General features: G+C 44.4%; 1 protein-coding gene across 5 annotated transcripts in view; it reads right to left on the minus strand.

Moving 5' to 3' along the window:
- Nucleotides 1–2414: 2414 nt before the first annotated feature.
- The window catches only part of LOC147448128 (protein VAPYRIN-like), a 60973-nt gene continuing 39009 nt past the window's right edge, over nucleotides 2415–24378 (minus strand). For 4 of the 5 annotated variants that reach the window (XM_086523995.1, XM_086523992.1, XM_086523994.1 and 1 more), the window contains one exon: nucleotides 2415–5182. In XM_086523995.1, coding sequence (XP_086380121.1) covers nucleotides 3534–5180 — 1647 coding nt within the window. In that variant the 5' untranslated portion in view covers nucleotides 5181–5182 and the 3' untranslated portion in view covers nucleotides 2415–3533. The remainder of the gene's footprint in view (nucleotides 5183–24378) is intronic. The other variant, XM_086523996.1, reaches the window with a different exon arrangement.

Below are 24378 nucleotides of genomic sequence, written 5' to 3' on the forward strand. Positions count from 1 at the left end.
ATACTAGTAGTTTAGTTGGTGGCACCCACTTATTGGCACATTCTCCTTTAAGTGGGAGTTGTTGCGATAAAGATGACGTGACGTGTCTTTACCTGGAGCCGGATGTCCGGTCGCCCACTACCCATACTTATCCTTATTAGTTGTACATATACAAATTAATAACGAGCTCCATATTTTAGGTATGCTCCACCTACACACTCTCTTGCCTTTTCTCCTCCTTCTTCTCCCGCACCACACACTTTCACTACAAACCTACTTGGATGTTCACATCCTCATATACATGTGGCTACTCCATACACCCTTCTTCCTGCAAGCCATCGTGTAAGAACGCCATAGTCACATCTCTTTGATACAAACTCAAACCTTGCTATAGAGCCATTGCAACAATGGCACAACTGGTAGTCATCCGAGCTACGAAGTTTAAAGTCTCTTCATAATCAATCCCATAAGTTTGTGCATAAACATTTGCTACAATTTTAGGTGTATACATGCTCAATGACCCATCTACATTGTTCTTCACTTTGTAAACCCGATTATTGCCAATCAAACTTTTGCCTTGTGGAAATGGCACCACCTTCTTAGTGTCATTTGCATCATCTCCTCATCCATAGCATGCTTGCACTTGAAACTTCCAATAGCATCCTAAAAAAACAAGTTGGTTCTAAGTCCTACACAAACTCCTCTATATATACATGATGGTGAGCCACATAACTATTGTATGTAAACAATTGCATAAGATTTCTCTCATTCCCAAATATACATGATCCATAGATCATGGCCATGTAACACATTTTTTGCTTGCAACCTTCTTGCACTTGAATTCTTCACAGAGTGTATCCCAAACTCCTCATTAAGACTTTGCTCCAAACCACTCACATCTCCATCATCATTATGACTTGCACTCAGATTTGGCATCCTTTCAACATCATCAACCTTTTCCTTTTCCTTCCTCTATAGTAGAGTAGACGAGAGAGCAAGACTTGCTCTTTCACGGAACCTCCCATTCCGTGGATTTCCAACACGACTTGCACTAGGTGACCCTTGTGGTCCACTCAAAACATATGATTGCGCATCTATCACGTAACCACTTAACTCGCCTGTCCATAGATTTGCAACATGACTTTCATTAGATCCACTTAAAACGACTCAAAACCTATGATTGTGCACCTCCATTTTTTACAACCACTTTTTTTTTTCCAAGTATCCCTAAGATTATCTTTTACGAATGCATATCGGCTTGCCATCTCATCAAAAACATCTTTATTCACACTTAACTTGATATAAGTTGTAACATTTGTACCCTTTCTACTCAAGATAATAACTAATAATCACTTTTTAAAAAGCCTTGAATTGAGCTTAGCACGTAGGTCATAAGAGACACATATATTCAATACATTCAAATTACTTTAAAGTATGATGGATCAATTTTTTTGCCACTAAACTAAACTTCTCTTTAGGTGTATGTTATCCATTGCAACATGTTTCCACGATGTAAAAAGCCAAAGACTACCGTAGTCCTATAACAATAAAGCATGTTCTTCTCATTCATCAATGCTCTTGTAACTTTTGCAATGTGCCTCAAACAACCAGCATAGACATGAGATTTGTAAAACGAAAATAACGCTTCCAACTCTAAAGAAAGGTGATGAATTGCTTGTACGCTTGTCCTAAGACCATGCTAGCAAACTTCCACCTTGTCATCAGCATAACTTTAACGTCAATTGATGCAAAAAGATTCACACATATTCTGTCTTTAATGTAGAATCATTCACAGACAAATTTTTCTTAATAGTATTCAACTTTGCCTTTGACTTCAACTTCCCTGCCTGTGCATTGGTTACACCTAGCAAGACCAAATCGTTTCGGGCTCTTTTGGAGTATTGGCATCTTGTGCCCAATCATTGTGTCTACACACTCACAAATAACAAGTTCGTACATTCATGCTCCTTGATTGCAAACTTCAAAGCTAGGCAACTATCAACGTGTGACCACAACACACATACATACATACATCCAACATGTTGTCTCACACTACTGCACAAAAGCTGTGAAACAAAGTTGTAGCAACCATCAAGCTTCCTACACCACTATAACAGTAGATATACAGAAACCGGAACTCTAGTGTTTTCGCATGTGAACCCCTCTTTTTCTAAAACCGCCTCAGAAAAGCATTCGAAGTGGAAATCAAGTTGCAACATTGGTGGTAGTGTCCACACAATTACATAGGATCTTGCACCACCCAATCTACCACAAAATCACCCAAAAAAAAATCGTTGGTGGTGGCGTCCACGGAATTACATAGGATCTTGCACCACCCAATCTCCCACAAAATCACCAAAACAAAAATCGTTACCGATGTATCCCAAATATCTCTGAGGGGCTGTACGAGGGAATAGAATGAAGAAACCCTTCGATTTCAAAAGCTTCTCTCTTTGCTCCTGAGTGGCTCCTCAACCACAACAAAGCTCTGATATTGTACAAAGAGAAAAAGAAGAAGAGAGCTTGAGCTCTTGCAAGCACATAAGCACACGCCAAGAAAGCCACCCCGAGATAAAGGCTAAGATTTTCTGAAGAGAGAGACTTTAGCTGACCCTGAATAGCAACTTAGGCCTCTGGTTCATATGGAGCTCTGTGTCTTTGCATCTTCAAGCGTCGGCATGGAGCCACCTGCAATGGCCATAGGTTTGGCTCAGAATTCTTCGTGTGACAGCCTCCATCCTCCGAGTTAAGGCCCTCACCTGGGGGCAGTGCATAGTTAGCTAGTTCAGGGCCACCACTTGCCTGTGAGACGGAACAGGCAGGGGGAACCCAGCAATGCCCAACGCTTGGCTTCTCGATCGCAACATGGCAACACGAGAGAGACTTCAGCTAGAGCTGCTCAGCGGCCCTGGCCTCTGGTTCATACAGAGGTCTCTATGTTTTTGCATCTTCGAGGGATGGCACGAGCCATCTGCAGTGGCAATTCGAGCTTTCTGGCTTGAGCTGTTCCACACGCTCAGAGGCAGTATGACACCATCCAGGGCAGCTCAGACAAGGCTGAGGGACCACGCCAGGCATTGATTAGACTGTGGCGGTCAATATCTTTTTCACGGTCTTCAATGGTACTGCAAGCCACCTAATTGGCTTTCCCCCCTCTCATTCTATGATGTAGCCGTTGTGTATTCTTTTGTCCCTCAGTTTGGGAGAGTCTAGACTCTAACCTCTTTACAGTTTAACCTTTCACCCTCATGGTAGGGCTGATGTAGCCCATTGGACAGGATTTAAACTGATAGAAGGATCTTCTTTGCAGACAAAAAAACTCTTCGTAGCTCTTTGTCTTGTAAAGGTAATCAAAACAATACACCGCACTCTAATTTACAAAAGCAGTTATGTACATACATTATTGATTCAAGCAATTACTAGCTCTTGTTGCTCAAACCTCATAAAGGGCAAACCCAAAAAATGGAAAAGGCACATCAATGAGAAGACAATTAGCTATCCCAAACTCCCATCATCACTTTGATTGTGCACATGACTCTGTATTCCTCCAACCATTACTGGACTGTATATGGGATCATCGTCATTTCGGTCGGTCCTGTCAATGCCATCCTGAGAGATTTTACTGGAGAATATCCAAAAACATCCTTAACCAAATGATTTTTTTGCCTACCTTTGTCCTCTATATCCACAAATTGACTGGTTCCCTTTACAGGACACTCTCTCTTTATTGAGACGCCTCGCTCAATTTTTACGCCTTCTGAATGCTTGCTGCTGCATCCACCCCATTCGAGCAGCAAAGAAGCAATCCCTGGATGCTTGAATGTAGTGGCCAGATCAAGGGCAGTGCTGCCATCACTGGTGCGTGCATTGACATAAGCTCCATGTTTTAACAAGAGCTTCACAATGTCCTTATTGCCAGCCTCCACAGCACAAAGCAGAGGAGTATATGAGGCATCATCTAGACACTCTAAATCTGCCCCAGCTTCAAGAAGCACATGCACAACTCCCTTACGACCATTAAAAGAAGCAATATGCAGTGCCGTCCACTTATGATCATCTTGTCCATTCATTACACTCCCATATCTCAAACTGTCTCTCACAACCACCAGATTTCCCTTGCGCGACGCACTCCGCAACTCATCTCCCAGAACAAGCTCATCGAGAAAGATGAGTGCTTGCCGCCCTTTCTCTCTTGCCAAGTCACCCGGGGTTTTCCCACTTCTATTCTTCAGTTCTTTGCAAGCCCCATGCCTAAGCAGGATCTCCATTGCTTTTTCATCTGCTCTTAGGATGGCCAAATGCAAAGGTGTGTTGCCATCATCCTTGATCCTCCCATTTGCATTTGCACCCATTTGCAAGAGAAGCTCCATACAGGGATATCTTGCTTTATCCACAGCTATGTGTAGAATTGTCTTACCATCCCCTGCTAGTTCACTCGCATCTGCACCATTCTCCAACAGAAGCTTCACCACTTGCAAATGGCCTTCTGCAACAGCCATCTGCAAAGCTGTATGCCCCAGTGGAGTCTTTGCATTGATATTAGCACCCCTGGCTAACAGTAGCTCCACAATCAGTGTATCTCCTCGGATGGCCGCCTCTTGCAACGCAGTTTCACCCATGTTGGTTGTTATTTCAATATTAGCTCGGAATTCAAGCAGCAACTGAACCAACTCAGGTCTTCTCCTTCTGATGGCAATGTGCATCGCTGTGGATCCATATTCATCTATGGAATCCACAAGCATCTCATCAAATTCCAACACCTGCCTCACATCTTCCATGCATCCAACTCCTATAAGATGTCTGAGAATGCCACCACCTATAAAGAAGATACGAATCCCATGATCATCAAGGTATACATGCTTCTTGTTTCCAGTGAACCAGTCAAGGGGAACAGGATCATACTCCGACCCCCCTGGCACCACAACGCTTTTCACCACGAACTTGTCATCGCTATATGGGACTGATGCAGGAATCTCCAATTGTGGATTGAGAGTGATCATCAAAGAAACAGCTTCAAGTGGCGCAATGATGCCATGCACAGGTTTGATGGAGTAACGGCTTTTGGGTGCCCTCGGCTGAACATAGAAAGCCACAGGCATGGTGTGCATAACATTCTTGAGTTGCATAGTGGCTATGTACTTTTTGCCCAGTTCAAGCTTCAAGATGAGATTACGTGGCTCAATAATGAGAAGCCTGTCCATACCTGTGAATCAAAAGTACACAGGAAGCTAACGTCAGAATGGATTTAAATGAATACAACAAAAGACGCGTAGATGAAGCAAAGATAGAAAATGAAGGCTACATGTAATCCAGTTTGAAAAGGCAAGACTAATGGTGCTCAGCACCAACCAACGAAGTTGAACTCTGCACGTACCTTCCTTCTTATAGTGTTGTTGTTCTGTACATTAAAATTCTACCTGGTACGTGAGTAATCAATCTGCCATTCACCCTTGCACAACTTCTAAGCCTGGAAAACTCTCTCATGCGGATCTGGACAGCAGTGTCAGCACCTAACGTGCCCCTGCCCCGCATTGACAAATCATGGACGTGCTTGACGACATGGTGTCAACAGCCCTGCCCTGGCACAAAACAATGCTCAGGATGTAGCTACTTAAAAGACCCGCGATCTTATAGCGAGGCTTCCCCACATCACAATACCCAAAAACACTGTGCAAACTCTCACTACGGCTCCAGGATCGAATAACCACACAGATGCCGCTTCCCAAATTGCAAACTTAAAAAATATCGATGACCGCGTCTCCTCAGGAGTTAGTTTCCTAGAATTAAACATGCTCTTACGATTTGAACTTAGTGCATCTAGACATCTGTTAGCGATCAGCGAGATTTGGATGCGATGGCTAAGTGATTGAGAATCGACTCTAGTGCATCAAGATTTCTGTCTAGATGAGATGGTTGGATACTGTTGAAACCGGCCCGTAGGGTGGTAGGCTTTGGCTTTCACCCGAAATTCTTTACTTTAGACACACACAGAGAGCACTTTAGACAGGTAACCTGCGACGGGAATTAACACTTAAGCACACACACGACTGGGAAGCTAGAATGCTCCGAGCATACGCCGACAACCTGTAGTCCCCAAAATTGGCACCCCTTTCGGTATTTCATTATTCTTTAGGAGGGTAAATTACAAAGAAGAGTCGTGGGAATCCTCTAATTGTATCCCGCTAGATACCACCTGTTCTCGCAAAATTTCAGCAACATAACAGCCCCAAAACTTGCCCGAAACCAATTCCCCTGCTGGGACTCGCTTCTACTTGCATAAACCCTTTGATTCCTGCCCAAAAACAGTAAATTCAGCACGCTCTATTTACTGGTATTTCATCTGTTTTCAGTCCTAAACAGTCCCCCGAATTGTCGTCTAACAGTGGGACATGGTTCCCAATTCTTCTGGCATCATTGCGGCTGCAAAACAGTCCAAAAACAGCGCGTACACAGCGCTGAAAATGCACCCTCATCGGTGCCTGCTTTGGAGTAGCAATTAGCTACTCCTGTTCCTACTCAAGGAGGCTCTTGCCTTGACACAAAAGCATGAAACCACACAGCTGTACATCAGTCAAACGAAGAGCCCTCTTGTGAGGCATTACATAACTGCACATAGGGAAGAGAGAGAGGTGTGTAGTGTGCAGGTCATCACTCCTAGCACCACACTGTACATAGAGAGGAAAGCATGCACTCCATAGCTCTTAACTTGTGAGACAGAAGACTGCAAATGAGCTTCCCAGCTATAAAAATCAGCGCCCATTTTTCTGCAAGAGGAAAGTGCACCATTTTGTGCCACTTGGCGCGATTACAAGCATTTTCCCGTTTCGGGGTTGCCGCCTAAAAATCTCCCGATTGGTTGCCCAGTTGACTTCGCGACAGAGTTCTAAAATGTTCCCCTTGTCATTCCGGAGATAATGACGCGAACAGATTTCATGGCCCAAAATAGCAGTTCCCTAAATTTTAGGGGATGCTTCCGTTGGACTCCCACTGGTCATCTGACCATCTGTCCTCATTGGGACCGCATCCAAAAGTGCAATGTGGCCCAACTGTCGGATACTTTCCTTTGGTGATCCCACCTTGGCTTTGTGCCTTTATTGAGTTCACTTTCTAGTATCCACCAACTTGCTAAGTACGACGAGGGGACCTACATGATCTTGAATTGAGCCTAGACATCCTCTTACTATACGAATTCCCGTGCCGACCAACTTTCCGTCTGCGGGTGAAACTACCGTTCACATTGGCCATACAATGTCCGACCATTTGCAACTTCAAAAAGAGAGTCTCAAAAATAAAACAAAAATTATTGGAAAGAAACCAACGACTAAAGTTAGCAGTTGCCACGTCCTTGTGACGTAGTTAACAGTTGCCACGTCCTCGTGACAACTGTTGTGAGTGCATCAAGAGTTCCAGAAGGATGAGATGGCTGCACAGTGATCTAGGTGCATCAAGAGTTCTGGGAGGATGAGATGGCTAGATTGAATGATTGAAACACGTTGTTTATTGTGAACTAAGTGTGTGATTCTGTGAACTGCATGCTATGTGAATGTACTCTCTTGTGGTGATGGTCATGGGCATGGTTTGCTTGATCGAAATGTGAAAAGAAAGGATATGAATCTGATAGTAACAAGATTTAGTAGATCAAGACATCCGTGAAAAGATCGGTGCGCTCTGGATGTGATTGCTTAATAGGTTACAATGATCATGATTTGCATCTAAGCCCCTCGACAGAAATGTGATTGATCAGTAATTGATGACTTTATAGAAGTGCTGGATTTGTGGAAGTCTAGTGCATAGGTACATAGAGTCAGTTTCTACGGAAGAAAGTTTCTCTCCTTTGGTTGTTAGTAGGTGTAATCGATGGCGATTACAATTCTTTCAAGAGGGGGGAATATCACAAAGTGATGGCATGGCATGCCCAACTGGAAAGAACTGGCCAAGAGGACAAGAGAGGGGTTAGGAATTAAAATCCTTACCCCTACCAATTTATGAGCACCGGCCAAGGGCTTAAACCCAAAACATCAAAAGCTTAAACTCTGGCTGAAGTTTCTGTAAATTGCGCTCACATGATGGCGTGGCAAGCTGTACGGATTTCCACGTTTTGTGCTGGCAGATTTGCAACCTTTGCATGGGCTTTTGGGAGCAGAAGCTTCTGCTTTTGGGCGGCCCTTGTACGTTTAGAAGTGCCCAGAGGGCCACTCTTCCGGAGGAGTCTTGGAAAGAGTTGCTCCCTTGGGAGTTGTACTTTGCGAAGAGCAATAATAAAGAAATACAGAAAGGGATGCCAATCTTTGGAGCCAATGCGTCTTGGCTCGAAACTCCGCCGTGCCGTGTCCACTCTCCTCTTCTCTCTCTCTCTCTCTCTCTCTCTCTCTCTCTCTCTCTTCAAGTTCATTGATCTTGCAATTGCTCTTCGTGTGTGGCTATTGATTTCTCGCTTGGAGTGTCCAAGCCTGTAACAATGTACCTTGGGTCTATCCACTGAGGCATGTCAGTTCTATGCCGGACCACCCTTGGTCACTTGTTTGTGCAGTTTCTACGGGAAACATCAAGTGTTGGGTTCTCATGAAGTACCTTTTTGACACATTGGTGACACCGGTTCTTCTTTATGGAGTTGGAAGTGTGGGGTGGGACTTCTCAAAGTCTACTTGGAAAGAGTTTGAGAATGTCCAAAAGCGTTTTATTACAAGCTTTTTTCAAGTTAAGACACAAACACCATATATGCTCCTACTTCTTGAGTTGAGATCTCTTCCAATTGAGGTTATGGGCATGGAAAGGGTTGTGGAGTACATGATAAAGATGCGTCAAAACCCCTCACATTGACTTCCTACAATTGCATGGGAAGCAAGCAAAAAAAGTTCAAAAGACGCATAAAAGCAAGATCTCGAGCACGGGATGGATGCAAGACATAAAGAAGTGGTTTGAGAGATGGGATGCATTACACTTGCTACATGATGCCTCAATTGACTCGTAAGTGAATGAAGCTTTTCTACAACGCCAATGTATTACGGCTTGGGAGGAATCCGGTGGGTCACGCTTCATACATTACACCACCCATATTGCCCCCAACTACAAAACCATGTTCTTCGCTAAAAGGGAAAACTGTACTCACACTTGCATGCTTGAGCCTATCCCCTTGTCAACGATACGCACTATCGCAACCATTCAACTTAGCTCCCACCCCCTTCGACGTGAGACAGGGCGTTGGGGCAATGGAGAAGAGTCAAATCGACTTGCACATTATGCTCAATGCAAGTTTGAGAGTCTAAGTACCACACACTACTAGAGTGCTCAGCTTTTGGTCACATCCGAACTTGCTTCCCTCAAATTTTTAGCCATGACTTAGACCTACACACTTTCCTCTCTCAACCACAATGTGGGCTCGCCATTGCGACTCTCATCACCACAATTTTGGAGCATCGAGAGTCACTCATCAGCCACACACATACTACATCACACGTAACTTTGGTCCCGAAGTTAAAATTTGACCTTCGAGGACGATAATAAAATATCTCTCTCTCTCTCTCTCTCTCTCTCTCTCTCTCTCACATATGTCTTGTCTTCTTCTACCTTGGTAATCTCTCTTCTCCACAGTTGCCTCGTTCATTCTTGTGGCATTGCATGTGTTCTCTAGTGTCAAAGGATCTTATTGGAGTCTAGGTGTCCACCGGATCGGAGGCAAGTTCTTGTCTTCATTGCATCTTCCGTTGCATATTCCAGGAACAAACTCTACCCTTGTAGAGAACGCACGGCTAGCTTTTGTCTTCATTGCATCTTTCACTGTCACGAGGCTGTGACAACCACTAACCTTAGTTGTTGGTTTCTTTCCCTTGATTTTTATTTAATTTTTGGGACCCTCTTTTTGAAGTCACAAATGCCCGGACATTGTATGGCCAATGTGAAGTGGCCGATGACCGAGAGTTTCACCGCAGCTGTGAAGGCTAGGTCACTACAAAGTTGGTCGAGCGATTGGCAATGGAATTCGAGTAGTAAAAGGGTGGCTAGGCTCAGTTCAAAGTCATTTAGGCCCCACAGGACACTTATAAGTTGGTGGGTACTAGGAAATTAACTCAATGGGGCAAACTGGACACATGGTGGCCTATGAACAAATTTGCAAGACATATCAGCTGGGGCATCCAAAATTGAGAGAGAAGGTTGATCTTCTTCATTGTGAAGCCTACAGTGTGTGTGTGTGTGTGTGTGTGAGTGAGTAGTGGGTGCAGGTTTACACCTTTAATGGAAAGCTTGCCTTCTCCTCTGCTCTATGTAGCACGATGATTCTGCTCTCGTGCACCTCTCTCATTTTGAATACAGAATGGTGATGCCTACTCATCTGTCTATGGAGTTTTGTGGGTTCATGGGCGAGTGCCGAGGCAAGAGACTCTTGAACAAGTACTGGATTAGCTAGTTGCTAATCTCCCGCAAGTACAGGTTGATCCGCAGAGATTTCTTGCGCAAACTCTTGTCCAAATCAAAGGGCAAATAGCCTTACAAGTGTGGGCACTTGAGGGCTTGCTACAAATGCGACCGTGTCACAAACTCGTGACGTGGCAGGCCCCCCGACACACACAAACTGTATGGACCTCCGAGGAATCTGCCGAAAGGCTGACGTGGCAAATTGTATGGACCCCCGCAAATTGCGTTGACTGCTGACGTGGCAGATTTCCATAAAACGCATTGATGTGCTGACATGGCAGTCCGTACAGATTTCCAGAAATTACGCTAGCCAACTTTTGGACATGATGCTTTTGAGTTTGAAATTTTGGGGCTTTGCTTTTTGGGCATCCCTTGTTACAATAAATAAGTCTTTTGGGCCTCATTACTCGAAGCATCTGGACGCAGAGTCTGAGTGTGAGTTCCCGCAGACTCTTGTACTTTAAAGGCCTCATAGATTAATATCAAAAGAAATACCAAAAGGGGCGCCAATCTTGGGGGCCAATACCTCTTGGCACGGAACTACGCCAGGCACTGTCGTCTTTTGTGAACTGTTCTAAAGTGAATCTCTGCTCTGTCGCGGTAGAATCTAGACTTGGGGTGTCCAAGTTTGTTACAGTGGTATCAAAGCGCGGCCGATTTTCCTTCTACCGGGAAATCCGATCCTTTTCTCGTGACACTTATGGATTCCAAGAAGAATCAGTCAACTTCTTCTGCATCTGTTGATGCGGGAGGAGATCACGAAAAAGATTCAACCGATTAACAGAGGAAGAGTATGGGCCACCTCGGACTACTCAGTACGGAACTTCAAGAGATGGACAGTAGACAGCAGGTTGACAAGTGCACAAAGCAGATGATTAAATTTGCGAAGGACCCTCAGTTTGCAAAATTTTTGTCTCAACAATCCATCGCAGAAGTGCACACTCAGTGGCAAAAAGCCACAGAACCACCCATCAAACCGGCAATCAAGAAACCTCCTTCTCCAAGGATGTTTACAGAGCAAGAATTACAAGAGGTGGTTCAAACACAGATCAGTCAGCTTTTGGACGCAAACAATCAATCCAAAAGCAAGTGAAAAAGCGCAAGAAGGGGACTCGCTACCCTGGTTATTTGGGCCGTCAATCTTCTTTTGCATCTGCAAGAAAGCAGAAGAAGCGAGTACGTTTTGAAGGACTACCCAGTTCTTCTTCTTCCTCTTCTTATGACAGTTTCTCTGCTCTCTAGCTCTTCTGACTCGAGCGAGGAGGACAGAGAAGGTAAAAAGCGAAGCAAAAGCAAAGCTTCGGAAAGAGTAAGAAAAAGGCAAAGAAACCCAGATTTCGCCCAGTTGCTGACAATTCTACAGAGGAGTCATCCTCGGACAGTTCGAACTCCGATGACCATATGTTTTATACAAAGAAGAAGCATTTTTACAGAGCCAACCAATATGACTTCCTCGAAGACAAAAGCAAGAAAGCAAAAGAATTCGAAGAAGGTGGACAGACGATTAAATTTGAATCCTTTTCTGGGTTTCGAGATGCTCTGAGAGCTTTGGCCTTCATTCAACAGTTTGACATAGCCTTCTCTGGAGGGCACTACTCAGAGCACTCCAAGATTAGGAGGGCTGCATCTTTCTTCAAAGGATTACTCGAACATGGTGGTCCACTTTTTCTGAGAAAGGAAGCTCCAGTCAAGTGGTTGAAATTCAAAAGGCTCTTTATATCTTCTTGGCTGACTCAGCAGTACAAACGGGATATACGAACCGCTTGGAATCATCTTTGGATGACCAAGGGAGATTCTTTGGACGCTTATTGGAGAGATTTTGGGACTCTTTTCTACCAACCTCTTCATTTAAGAAGGTCTCTTTCAAGGAACAGATCGAGCGGTTTTGCTGCGGACTCCCTACAGAGATCCGAGACTACTACCTGGAACAAAAGTCAATTTCTCTTCAAGAATTAATGGGTCATGCGAAACGGGGTTTCTTGATACATTCAAGAAATTTGACTTACCCCACTATTTCTTGACTTACCCCACTGACGAGATCTTGACTCAGAGAACCTGACAGACCTCTAACAATGAAAGTAGAAAGAGAAAGAGTTCCCAAGAAAAGAAAGATAAGGATACACGACCCCAGCTCACTCTTGGAGAGAGGGCCAATCACATAAAAGAAGGGAAGTGTTTTGGTTGTATGAACATGGGCACATCTCCGCAAAGTGCCCCAAAAAGGCACAGCAAGAACAAACTGAAGACAGGCCAGAGAGTTTGAGAGCAATAGAGGAACGTGGCAAAAAAGGCAAGATGAAAGCAGGATTGGTACCAGATTGCATGGGTACTGACCCAAGCCTGATTGATGAAAGTACAGAACTTTGCCGAGCTTGGGGCAAAGTGAAAGACCAAGAAGCTCTGATTTTCTTCGATGGAGGAGCCAAGGCCAACTTCATTTCACCCGAATTGGCGGCGCAGCTCGAGATTACGCCCGACAGGATGGGACCGACCACCAGCAAAGGCAGTTCTAGCGGCACCGGACGGGACATAACCATTACACCTGTCATCGGCAAACTTTGGTTGCACTGTCAGAGGTATTTAGGGCACAAGGACTTTTACATAATGCCCTTGGAAGGTTGTGACGTCCTCCTAGGAGTCCCTTGGTACCATAAGAACAACGCCGTGGTCAATTATCGGGCAAAGAAAGCAACGTTGACGAATGAGAAGGGCCGAAAAATTGTACTTGATGTAAAATTGAAGGGTGAGTCCGTCCCTATTGTATCGGCTTCGGCCATTTCCAAATTAAAGAAATCCAGTCTCTTTGTTTACTCGATCTACTTGAAAGAGTTATTTGATGAACACAGAACGAACATATTTGAACTTGATAGAGAACGCCAAGATTTTCTCCACACTCATGCCGAGGGCCTGCCAAGCGAGTTTCCCCCATCTCGACCTCAGGATCACACCATTGATTTGATTCCTGGAAGCACACCACCGAACCGGCCACCTTATCGTGTTAGCCGAGCTCAGAATGAAGAGATCATGAACCAAGTGAAAGACCTTCTGGAAAAGGGTCTTATCCAGTCGATATACTTCACCCTACTGCTCTCCGGTGTTGTTGGTTTTAGACAAAAACGGATCTTGGAGAATGTGCATTGATTACAGAGCTCTCAATAAAATCACCATCAAGAACAGATTTCCAATTCTAAGGATCGATGGTATTCTTGACCAACTTCAGGGATCCTCTTGTTTCAGCAGGATTGATTTGAAAAGCGGATATAATCAAATCCGAATCGCTCCGGGAGATGTCTACAAGACATCCTTTCGGACGAGCTTCGGTTTGTATGAATTTTTGGTGATGCCTTTTGGCCTTACCAATGCTCCAGCGACTTTCAACCGAATGATGAATAGGATTTTCCGAGATAGACCATTTGTCGGCACTTTCTTTGATGACATTATAGTCTTCTCCAAGGATGAAGCAGAACATAGACACCATCTGCTAACAGGTCTTTTAGGCATTGCGAGACCACAAGTTAGTTATCAATGCCAAAAGAGTGAATTCTTCTTGCCAAAGATACACTTCTTGGGACACATCGTCTCAGAAGCAGGAGTATAGATGGACCCGGCCAAGATCGAGACTATACGTGATTGGCCAGATTTGAAGAATGTTCATGAAGTTAGAAGCTTCTTGGGTTTGTGTTCTTACTATCGGCGGTTCATTCGAAAGTTTGCAGAGGTAGCTTCCCCTTTGCACATTCTGACACAGAAAGGAGTCCCTTTCTCATGGGGACCCACACTGAAAGAGAAATTGACTACTGGACCAGTATTGACTTTGTCGGATTTGCAAAAGTCATTTGAAGTATATTGTGATGCTTGTGGTCATAGTCTGGGAGCAGTCTTAATGCAAGAAGGCCATGTGATTGCCTATGAAAGCCGATTGTTTCCAAGGCCATAATTGACAGCACAAATTTATGAGAAAGAGCTTTTGACAATGTCAGTGGCAACATTACCTACTCGGAGCCGATTTCACGGTCTTCACTGATCATCAGAGTTTACGCTACTTCTTGTCACAGAAGCAGCTTTTGGAAAAGCAGATACGGTGGGCTAACATCTTGTCACAATTTCAATTCCAGATTGTTCATGTTCAGGGACAAAAGAACTTGGTGGCAGATGCTTTGTCTCGGAAGCCACTAGTCTTGGCTATTTCCGTGATTCATCATAAAGGCTTCGAGAACGTGGTTGATCGGTTCGACAAAGATCTAGATTTTTCGGATGTATTCACTCGAATACAGAATGGGAAGGTAGTAGCATACGGGATGGCTACTACCTTCCCATTTTGTATTTGAGTCGACACCACCTTGAAAGGTGTGGAGTGTTACTTCCTTTGGCCGAGACTCAGAAAAGATGTGGACGACTTTGTACGCAGTTGCTTGGTATGCCAAAAGGTCAAGTTTGACAGGCATAAAGCATAGGGATTGTTACAGCCTTTACCCATTCCCACCCACCCCTGGGAAAGTATTGCTATGGATTTCATTTTTGATCTCCCAAAGACACAGACTTCTAACTAGTGAAGAAAACAATCAAGCCGGATCATTTAGCGACACTGTTCATTACACAGATTTTCAAACTACATGGCATGCCTGAGACAATAGTCCTTGACAGAGATCCTCGATTCACGAGTTTGTTTTGGAGGGCTATTTGGGAATACATTGGCACACGCTTGTAGTTCTCGTCATCATTCCACCCGCTGACAGATGGGCAATCTGAGATTGCAAATTCAGTTGTATTGGATTTATGAAGTCTTACATTTCTTATCGAAGACTCAATGGGAAAAAATTTTGCCAGCACGAAAGATAAATTTTTTGAAGCCGACCAGTACACGAGGGACTTGGACGTTGCATTTGCCAAGGTCCGGGAGGCTTTAGCAAAATCTCAAGAACGATACAAGAAGGCAGCAGATCGACACCGTCGCGATTTGAATTTAAAGGAAGACGATTGGATGCTCTTACGTTTTGAGAAGGCACGCCTAAGAAAGAAAAAGGGAAAGGAGCGGCTTTTTCCAAAGCTTAGCATGAGGTATTATGGCCCTTTCCAGATAAAAGAAAAGATAAATGATGTCTCCTTTCGACTGAAGCTGCCCGATACTTGGAAGATTCACAATGCATTTCATGTGAGTCTATTGAAGCCTTTTAAAGGCGATGAGCTCGATGATTGGGAGCTTGATGAGCAACCCGAAGTGGAGGAAAGTGAGGAGATACTCGTTCCAGAATAGATAATGGCACACAAGGATAGAAAGATAAAAGGTAAAGTGATTAGGCGGTTCTTGGTTAAGTTCAAGAACTATCCTACATTGGATGCGAAGTGGATGGAGGAGGAGGACCTAGCAGATACTCCTCAGATTTTGGAACTTTACCTTGTAGGAACTGAAAGACAAAATGAGTGCAGCATTTCGGTCTCATAAATCTCTATAGACATGATTGCAATAACGATTAGTTAATCGGGCATCCGTGAGGTCCAAAATGGATCTAGATGCGATTACTAAATACGTTGCCGATTGATCATGATCTGAGATTTGGATTAAATTTGTATGTGATTTGTCCTGTGATGTCAAGTGATGTCTTGTGATGTGACTGTCGATTTGTACAAGTGCTAGATGTGTCGTGTCTAGTGCATCGGTACTAACAGTCAGTGTCTACTAAGACAGTTTATGGCCTCTGTCTGTTTTGCAGATCGAGGACGACTACAATTCTTTCAAGCAGGGGTATGTCACAAACTGGTGACGTGGCAGGCCCCCGTACACACACACAAACTGTACGGACCCCCGTGGAATGCGCGAACAAGCTAACACTGACTGTTGACGCGACAGATTTCCGTAAACCGCGTTGACTTGCTCACGTGGCACTCTGTACGGATTTTCGAAAATTACGCTGGCCAGCTTTGGGCATAATGCTTCTGAGTTGGAAGATTTTGAGTTTTAGATTTTGGGGCAATAAATAAGTCTTTTTGGCCTCATTACTCAGAGCATCTCGACACAGAGTCTGAGTGTGAGTTCCCGCGGACTCTTGTACTTTGCACACAGATTAATATAAAAAGAAATACCGAAAGGGGTGCCAATCTTTGGAGCCAATACCTCTTGGTACGGAACTACGCCGGGCCGTGTCGTCTTTTGTGAATTGTTCTAAAGTGAATCTCTGCTATGTCGTAGTAGAATCTAGACTTGGGGCAAGTTTGTTACAGAACGACACACAAAACGGAGCCCAAAACAAGGAATTACAACCTGCTATGTTTTTTTGCATGTTTAGGGTTTTGACCCTTTTTGATCCCTAATAGTCCCACTAGCTTTGGGGAAGCTAGGGGACTAGGAAACAGATGATCAAATGCATTTTAGAGGCCGAAAACACAGAATTCCGTGTGCTATAATTTCTCACCAGGCTTAGGAAAGTGCTTTAATGCACCGAAAAAGTCACCTATTGCATAGGGATTTTGTATGTGAAGCCTTCTACAATTGTTATTCTGCCGAACTTGGGCTAGAGTAGGTCATTTTCAGCCCAATAAAAGTGGAACAGCATGTAGGAGTTTACAGGTTTGCTCCAGAGTTTAATTGGAATAAAAAAGTACCGAAAGGGGCACAAACCTTTGAGGCCAACGTGGTGTCACTGTCTACTTGGGGGTACTCTAGCTGCCAAGTCCTGGTTTGTTTGAAGTGTTAAATTCCAGTCACAAGTTAGTTCATGAAATTCCTTTGTGTTGTAAAGTTAATCAATGTAAGATCGGGTGAAAGCCAAAGTCTACCGCCCTTAAGTGAGGCTACTGGCTGGTTTCATGGTCCCATCGCTAGGACAGAATCACTTTTTCCTCAAGGAGCGAGCCTTGGTTGGTTTTTGGTGAAGACACAAGCACACGAACTTGGAATTACACTAGGGATGATTGGACGAATGACACTAGGGAAGAGAGTTCCTCTTCACAGGACAGTAGGACAAACAGACCGTTCCTCCAGTGTTCGAGGTTGGCAAGAGTTTACGGCCACCACAAGTTCAAAGGGTTTATGATTGGGCAACTAGACGAGTATGCGTTCAAGACACAATTGGTTGCTATTGTGAATGTGTTTTCCCGGTTGGTGCAGAATCCCACGTTTATGGAATTTCTGCAAGCTCCACCAGTGTTGTAGCAGACAAGACAACTTTCTCATGCAGTAGAGCCCGTTGAGGCTCAAGCCGAGGTCCCTTATGCGTCTCAGCAGGGCAAGGAGCACTCGCATGTTGTGAAGTCAATTGGGGCTCCAAGACAAATTCCTTTTGTCCACGAATAGGTGGTTAGGACGCCAATTCCACAGGCTTTACTAGTTCAGCCAGCCAGCCAGCCACCTTCCAAAGTCCAAATGTTGGATTAAATGGATAGGGAGTTAATTTCTAGACTATGCATCGGGTTTTTCCACCACCCACAATACATCCTGGGTATTTCGGGGGTGGATCTATGTTTCAAAGCATGGCTGGTTATGCACCTGAAAACCAGTAGTACATGCCAGGAACAGATGCAAGGCATGATTCCAAACCCCATGTACGGTAATATCGGCTTACATCTAGGGTTTCAATGTAATCAAAGCTAGTTAGGGGTGCCAGAAGCCGCTTTTGGTATGGCTGGTTTTTCGAATCAACAGGTAAATATGGCACCAGGAAATAAAGATCCTAATGGCCAAGGGGCACAGATGATCCTACCACTGTACCCATGTTGCAAACACTTCCCTATGATAATTTGGGAGTGCTGGAAAAGCCAAAACCATGCAAAGAAGATAGTGCAATTGTGAAGTTTAATACTTTCAGTGGATTTGGGGATAAGACAAAAGCTCTTACTTTCCTCCAACAGTTTGATTCGGCGTATGCAGGGGGGGGAATTTTACAAAGGCCTCCAAGGTCAAAAAAGCTGCCACTTTCTTGAAAGAAAATGTGCGTTCATGGTAGACAACATTGTTGATGCAAGGACAAGCACCTGCCACATGGGTATACTTCAAGCAAATGTTTGCATCTGCATGGCTGTCAAATGAATTTGAAGCTGATGTCATGACAGATTGGCGCCAACTCAATGTGGCTACTTGCAAAAGCTTAGAGGAGTACAATCGGAAGTTTCATAAAGCATTTCTTTTAGTAACTTCCTACAAGTTTGTGCCATTGAAAGAGCAGATTGAGAAGTATTGTTGTGGGTTGCCTAAAGGGATCAGAAACTACTTTACAAAGAGCAGAGTGGCCACCCTTACTCAGCTTATGGAAGTTGCCAACACTAGTCATGCCTTGTTGAAGGGAGAAGACAATGGATTCCAAGGAAACGTGAAAGGGGGCAAAAAAATTCAGCAAAGAATCCCCTTGCAAAAGTGACTCCTAAAGCGTCATGAGGTTTGAAAAGGCACAAAAAGCTAAGGACTCAGCCGACACGTCTAGAGGACAAGCAAAGAAAACAAAAGGAAGCCTTTTGTGCGCAAGTCGTCCGAAGAGCAGCCTAGACCATTTGCTGTAGATTGTCCACAGAGGAAGAGGCCACAGAGATTGAACACAGAGGAACTTTATATCATGCCGCTGGAAGGGTGCCATGCATTGTTGGGAATCCCATGTATGTTCTGTGTACATGGAGTGTTGGTTGTCTACAACAAAAAGGTCACCCTGCAATATAGGGGCAAAAATCATATCCTGGATGTAAAGCTTAAAGGGGAGTCTGTCCCTATTATATCAACTTTGGCTATCACTTTTGTAATTAAGATTATCTTTCTCCATACTTGATTTTTATACGTGACATTTTAGATAATTGTCAGTCAAATTTATTTATGTTAGATAAACTGTCACCAGGAGGTGTATTTTTCCTGTTGCCTTCTCTAAATATGTACTACTTTTTTTTACTTTTTTTTCTTTTTACTTGTTTTTCTCGGAATCCTTGAAAAGGTGCAAGTGGACATTGCATGGCCAGTGTGAAACGGCTGCGGCCAAATAGGTTTCTCACATCGGGAGTCTAGGTCGGTCAGTCTGGGACTGGTCGGGCCAGAAGTCTGGGTCACTCGGAAAGTCACTTACAACTTTATAAGTGAGTGGGAGCTAGGGAATTAACTCAAAGGGGCAAACTGGACACTTGGCAGAAGGAGAGCCATCTGCAGGACACCTCAGCAAGAAGGGGCGCCCATTTTGAGGCTGAGGCTGATTTTTGCTCCATTAGTGACCTACACTGTATGTGTGAGTAGTGGGTGCAGGTCTACAGCTTTAATGGAAAGCTTGCCTTCTCCTCTATCTCATGTAGCGCGATGATTTGCTCTCGTGCATCTCTCTCTCCCCTTTGGCACATATGGTAATGCCCCACTAGTTGGGCTACTCAGATGAATATGTACAGATCTGGGGGTTTGTGCATGTTTGCCAAGGCAAGAGCCTTCTGAACAGGAATCGGATTAGCTAATTCCCCACAAGTATACACAGTTCCATCGCGGAAGATTGCAAGTTTGGAGAGTTTTCTCATGTGAAAACTCGTCTAATTCACAGGGGAACTGTTTCATTGCGTGCGGGAGCCCTTGGGACATGCGTAGGCTACTCAGATGAATATGTACAGTTCTGAGGGTTTATGCGTGTTTGCCAAGGCAGGAGCCTTCTGAACACAAACCTAATTAGCTAATCCCCCACAAGTACACACAGTTCCATCGCGGAAGATTGCAAGTTTGGAGAGTTTTCTCGCATGAAAACTCGTCCAATTCACAGAGAACTATTTCATTGCGTGCGGAAGCCCTTGGGACATGCGTAGGCGTGTTCGTTCCGCTAAAAGATCCAAAACAGAGAATTACGGCCTACTGTGTTTTTCTGCAGGTTTAGAATTTCACAACTAAACTGCAAGAGAACACTAGGGGAGCTCTATGAGAACCTTGGGATCCGTGTACAGGGTTTTGGACACCCGACAGCAGAAAAACACAGAATTACAACACGCTGAAATTCTGTTACAGCTCAACAGAAAGCTTCTAAATTACAAGGGAATCCGTCCTAGACAGGTGTTTTGACCTACAGGAGTTCTGGCGCCATTATGCTGCCGAAATCAGATCGAAAACCTGCGTTTTCAGCCCTCGCCAAGTTTGGACAGCTTTGTGAGAGTTTGGCCTAAGTGTACGGATCGCCAACTTATGATTGAATAAAGAGGGGCGCCAACTTTTAGGGCCTACAGGGTGTCGGTCTCGTGTGTGCAGTGACATTCTAGTCGTTGGACGCAACTGCATTCTCTTTTCTTCTCAGTGCTCTATGTAAAGTTAACAGGTAATTGAAATAGTACCTACCGCCCTCTATTGTGTACAGGCCGGTTATATGGTTCCATCGACGGGATAGTGACTTTTTCTTAAAAAAGTGCAGCGTGGATTGTTGTGGGTGAAAGCAACATTATGGCACAAAAGAGAGACCAAGTACCTAAAGAGGAATCTTCCTCACATGGCACAGAGAAAGTTCCTTCAAGTCTTCAAGAAGAGGACAGGTTGTTTAGAGCTCAACTGCATTGCTGCATGGACATGTTTCAGCAATTGGCTAGCAACCCAAGGAAGCAGGAGTTCTTACAGGCTCCTACACAGGAATTTCAGGCTCCGACATAGAATTTTCAGCCTCCTATGTAGGGCATGGCTGAGCTGTTGCAGGAAAAGGAGATTTCCAATGCGCAAAGGACTCGTGATGCTCGAGGGAAAGCCCATGTGGTTGAGCAACCAACGGTGTCCAATGATCCAAAGCAGCTTGCTTTAGCTGGACAGGAAAAGAAGATTTCCATGCGCAGAGGACTCGTGAGGCTCGAGGGAAAGCCCATGTGTAACCAGCGGTGTCCAATGATCCAAAGCAGCTTGCTTTAGCTGGACAGGAACCGTTTGCGAATGGTCAAGGAAGTAATGAATAGGCTATGCGTCAGACCCTTCCATTACCTATTACTTATCCTGGTTATTTTGGAGGTGGTTCAGAGTTTCAAGCTATGGCTGGACCTTCCACAAGTTATATGCCAAGGAACGTGTTCGGGACAATGCAAACAGATATGGGTAACCCTATGTACGCGAACATGGGTGTCCAACCAGGTTTTCAGGGTGCCTATGGTCAATTTAGAGTGCCTGGAACATAATTTGGTATGGCTGGTTTTTCGCAGCCATACGCCCTAAATGCAGGTATGACAGGTAAAACAGGTGATGCGAGTGCTTGAATGGGCAATCGTGGAGCACCACTTTTGCAGGCACCTGTTTATGATAATGTGGCTCCTTTGAGTCAGCCAAAGGATTACAAGGAAGGTGGGCAAGGAGTGAAGTTTGAAACTTTCCAAGGAATTGAAGGCTTTGACCTTCATACAGCAGTTTGATGCAGCTTATGCTGGAGGAAACTTCACACAGTCTTCGAAGATACGCAAGGCTGTCACTGTCTTGAAAGGGGATGCGCTTCAATGGTGAACCGCATTGTTTAACCAGGGTCAAGCCCCAACAACGTGGGTCCAATTCAAACTGCTTTTTGCGCCTACATGGCTGACAAACACTTTTGAAGTGGATGTGATGACAGAATGGCACGAGTTGAATGCTAAACAGTGTGCGAATCTAGAAGAATACAATAAACAGTTTTGGGCCGCTCTGTTGCCAGTCACCTCTTACAGGTTTGTGCCATTGTCAGAACGGATTGAGAAGTACTGTTGCGGATTGCCCAAGAAAATCACGGACTACTGCATCAATATGTTCCACTTGATTGAGAATGCAAGTGGCCAGCAATCTGTCGAAGGGAGATTCCGATGGATTTAATAGCCACAAGAAAGGGTCCCAGGGCAAATAGTTTTCAGCCAAGGGCAATGTTGCAGCAAAGCTTTTGTGTCTCCCACAAAGAAGCCCTCCACTGAAGAAGCTGACACGTCCAAGAAGCAGTCTAAATCTTCGTTAGGATGAGGACAAGGACAAAAAAGGCATTTTTCTGGCAAAACTTCTTGAAGAAAGGAAACCTCTTAGAGAGGCCAAGAAATGCTATATTTGTGAGCAGGAAGGACATTTTGCAAATGAATGCCCACAGAAGAAGTCACACGATAAGGATGACTAGTCAGATCATAAAGAGAAGAAGCCAAAGCCGAGTGCAGGACTTGTCCTAGATTTGGTTGGTGACCAGCCAAACATAAATAACACGGAACTGTGCAAAGCTTGGGGCAAAGTTAGAGACCAAACAGTGCTGGTTTTCTTTGATCTAGGAGCCCATGCAAATTTTATATCACCAGAATTGGCATAAAAGTTGGGCATTCATGCAGAGGAGATGGGTATGACACGTGAAGCAAGTTTGGCATGCCCAGTGTTTCTCCCATTTTGGGGAAGCTTCGTCTACACATTCAGAGTTATGTGGATGCGGAAGAATTTCATATTATGCCACTTGAGGGTTGTGATGTGTTATTGGGTATCCCATGGTGTTACAGGTTGCATGCTATGGTGGATACTTGCAACAAAAGATTACCCTTGTACATAGAGGAAAGACTCATGTCCTTAATGTAAAGCTGAAAGGCGAGTCTGTTCCAGTTGTTTCTGCTTTTGCTATTTCATTTGTAATAAAGAATCATATTTCTACGTACTTGATCTTTGCAAAAGAAGTACCTAAAGTTGTATCTAATTTGTCTACCTTAGATAAAGACAGGTCAACTGTTTTGAGTGTTTTTAGTGATTGTTTTTCGGACTCTTTGCCAAGGGACTTACCTCCTGAGAGACCTGAGAGCCAGGTTCTAGTCCACTGAATAGACCACCGTACACGGTTAGTGCAGCCTAACGGAAAGAGATTATGAGTCAGGTCAACGAGCTTTTAGAGAAGGGGCTAATTCAGCCCAGTCCATCCCCTTTTTGTTCGCCTGTACTCCTAGTGCAGAAGAAGGATGGTTCATGGTGCATGTGCATTGACTATTGAGCCTTGAATAAAAATACCATCAAGAACAGGTTCCCCATACCGAGGATAGATGACATTCTTGATCGGCTTCAGGGAGCGTCATTGTTTACAAGGATAGACCTAAAGAGTGGATACCACCAGATACGTATTAGTTCAGAAGATGTCCATAAGATTACGTTGAAGACAACATTTGGTCTCTATGAGTTTCTTGTCATGCCATTTGGTCTCAACAAATGCTCCTACCACATTTTATAGAATGATGGACAGAATCCTCCGAAGGCCCCACTCTCGTTGGCGAGAGTGGTCTACGATTGATTGCACAAACTGGTACAATGATGATGCATGAAATTGATGCAAGTCTAGACTATGTCGACCACGACGACTAGGATGACGAGGCCGACGCTAGGGTTGAAAACTGAATGTCTTTATCTGCTGTCCAAAAACGCTCAAGGCTGAAATCTGCTGCGATTCAAAATGCTGATTTCGAGGCTGAATTTATGCTGCTGAAAAACGTTGATAGTGGCTGCTGAAAACGCTGATATTCTTGCTGCGTTTTGGGCTGAAAACGCTGCCCTTCTGCTGCGGTTTGGTGCTAGAAACGCCAAGGCACAGAGGGCGAGGATGGCTTTGGAAACGCTAGGTGCAGGCTACTATTGCGATCTCTGTGTTGCTGAAAAACGCCAAGGGACTGGGCTGCTGGCGATGTTGAGGGAAAAACGCTAGGGATGCCTGCATGGGGAAATCGCCCAAGGGGAATTGGGGAGTCTTGCTGAGAGAGAGGGAACCTGTCGCCAATGGCCTGCTATTCTCCTTGCTCATCTGCCATTTAGTGCTAAGCTTGGTTTGCTTATATATTATCTTACCCAATTTGCCCTACCTAATTTCCAGCAAAAGTCACTTAAATTAATAAGTGAAAATGTCAAAAATAGGTAAAATAGGCTAAATGTACTAGAAAATTCCCCTGAAGGATTCTGATGGATTCTGATGGGAATGCTTGATCATGCTCTGTGCAACCAGAGGATATGCATCTATACTAAGTGACTGGGCATGCACGGTCTACGAATAGACTCACAAAAGTGTCAGATCACTTCTAATCTAGACTGATTGGATTGACGGAACCCTTGTTATGCTG

The sequence above is a fragment of the Adiantum capillus-veneris genome, chromosome 11 (assembly GCF_014529385.1).
Source record: "Adiantum capillus-veneris isolate H3 chromosome 11, ASM1452938v2, whole genome shotgun sequence".
NCBI classification, from domain to species: Eukaryota; Viridiplantae; Streptophyta; class Polypodiopsida; order Polypodiales; family Pteridaceae; genus Adiantum; species Adiantum capillus-veneris.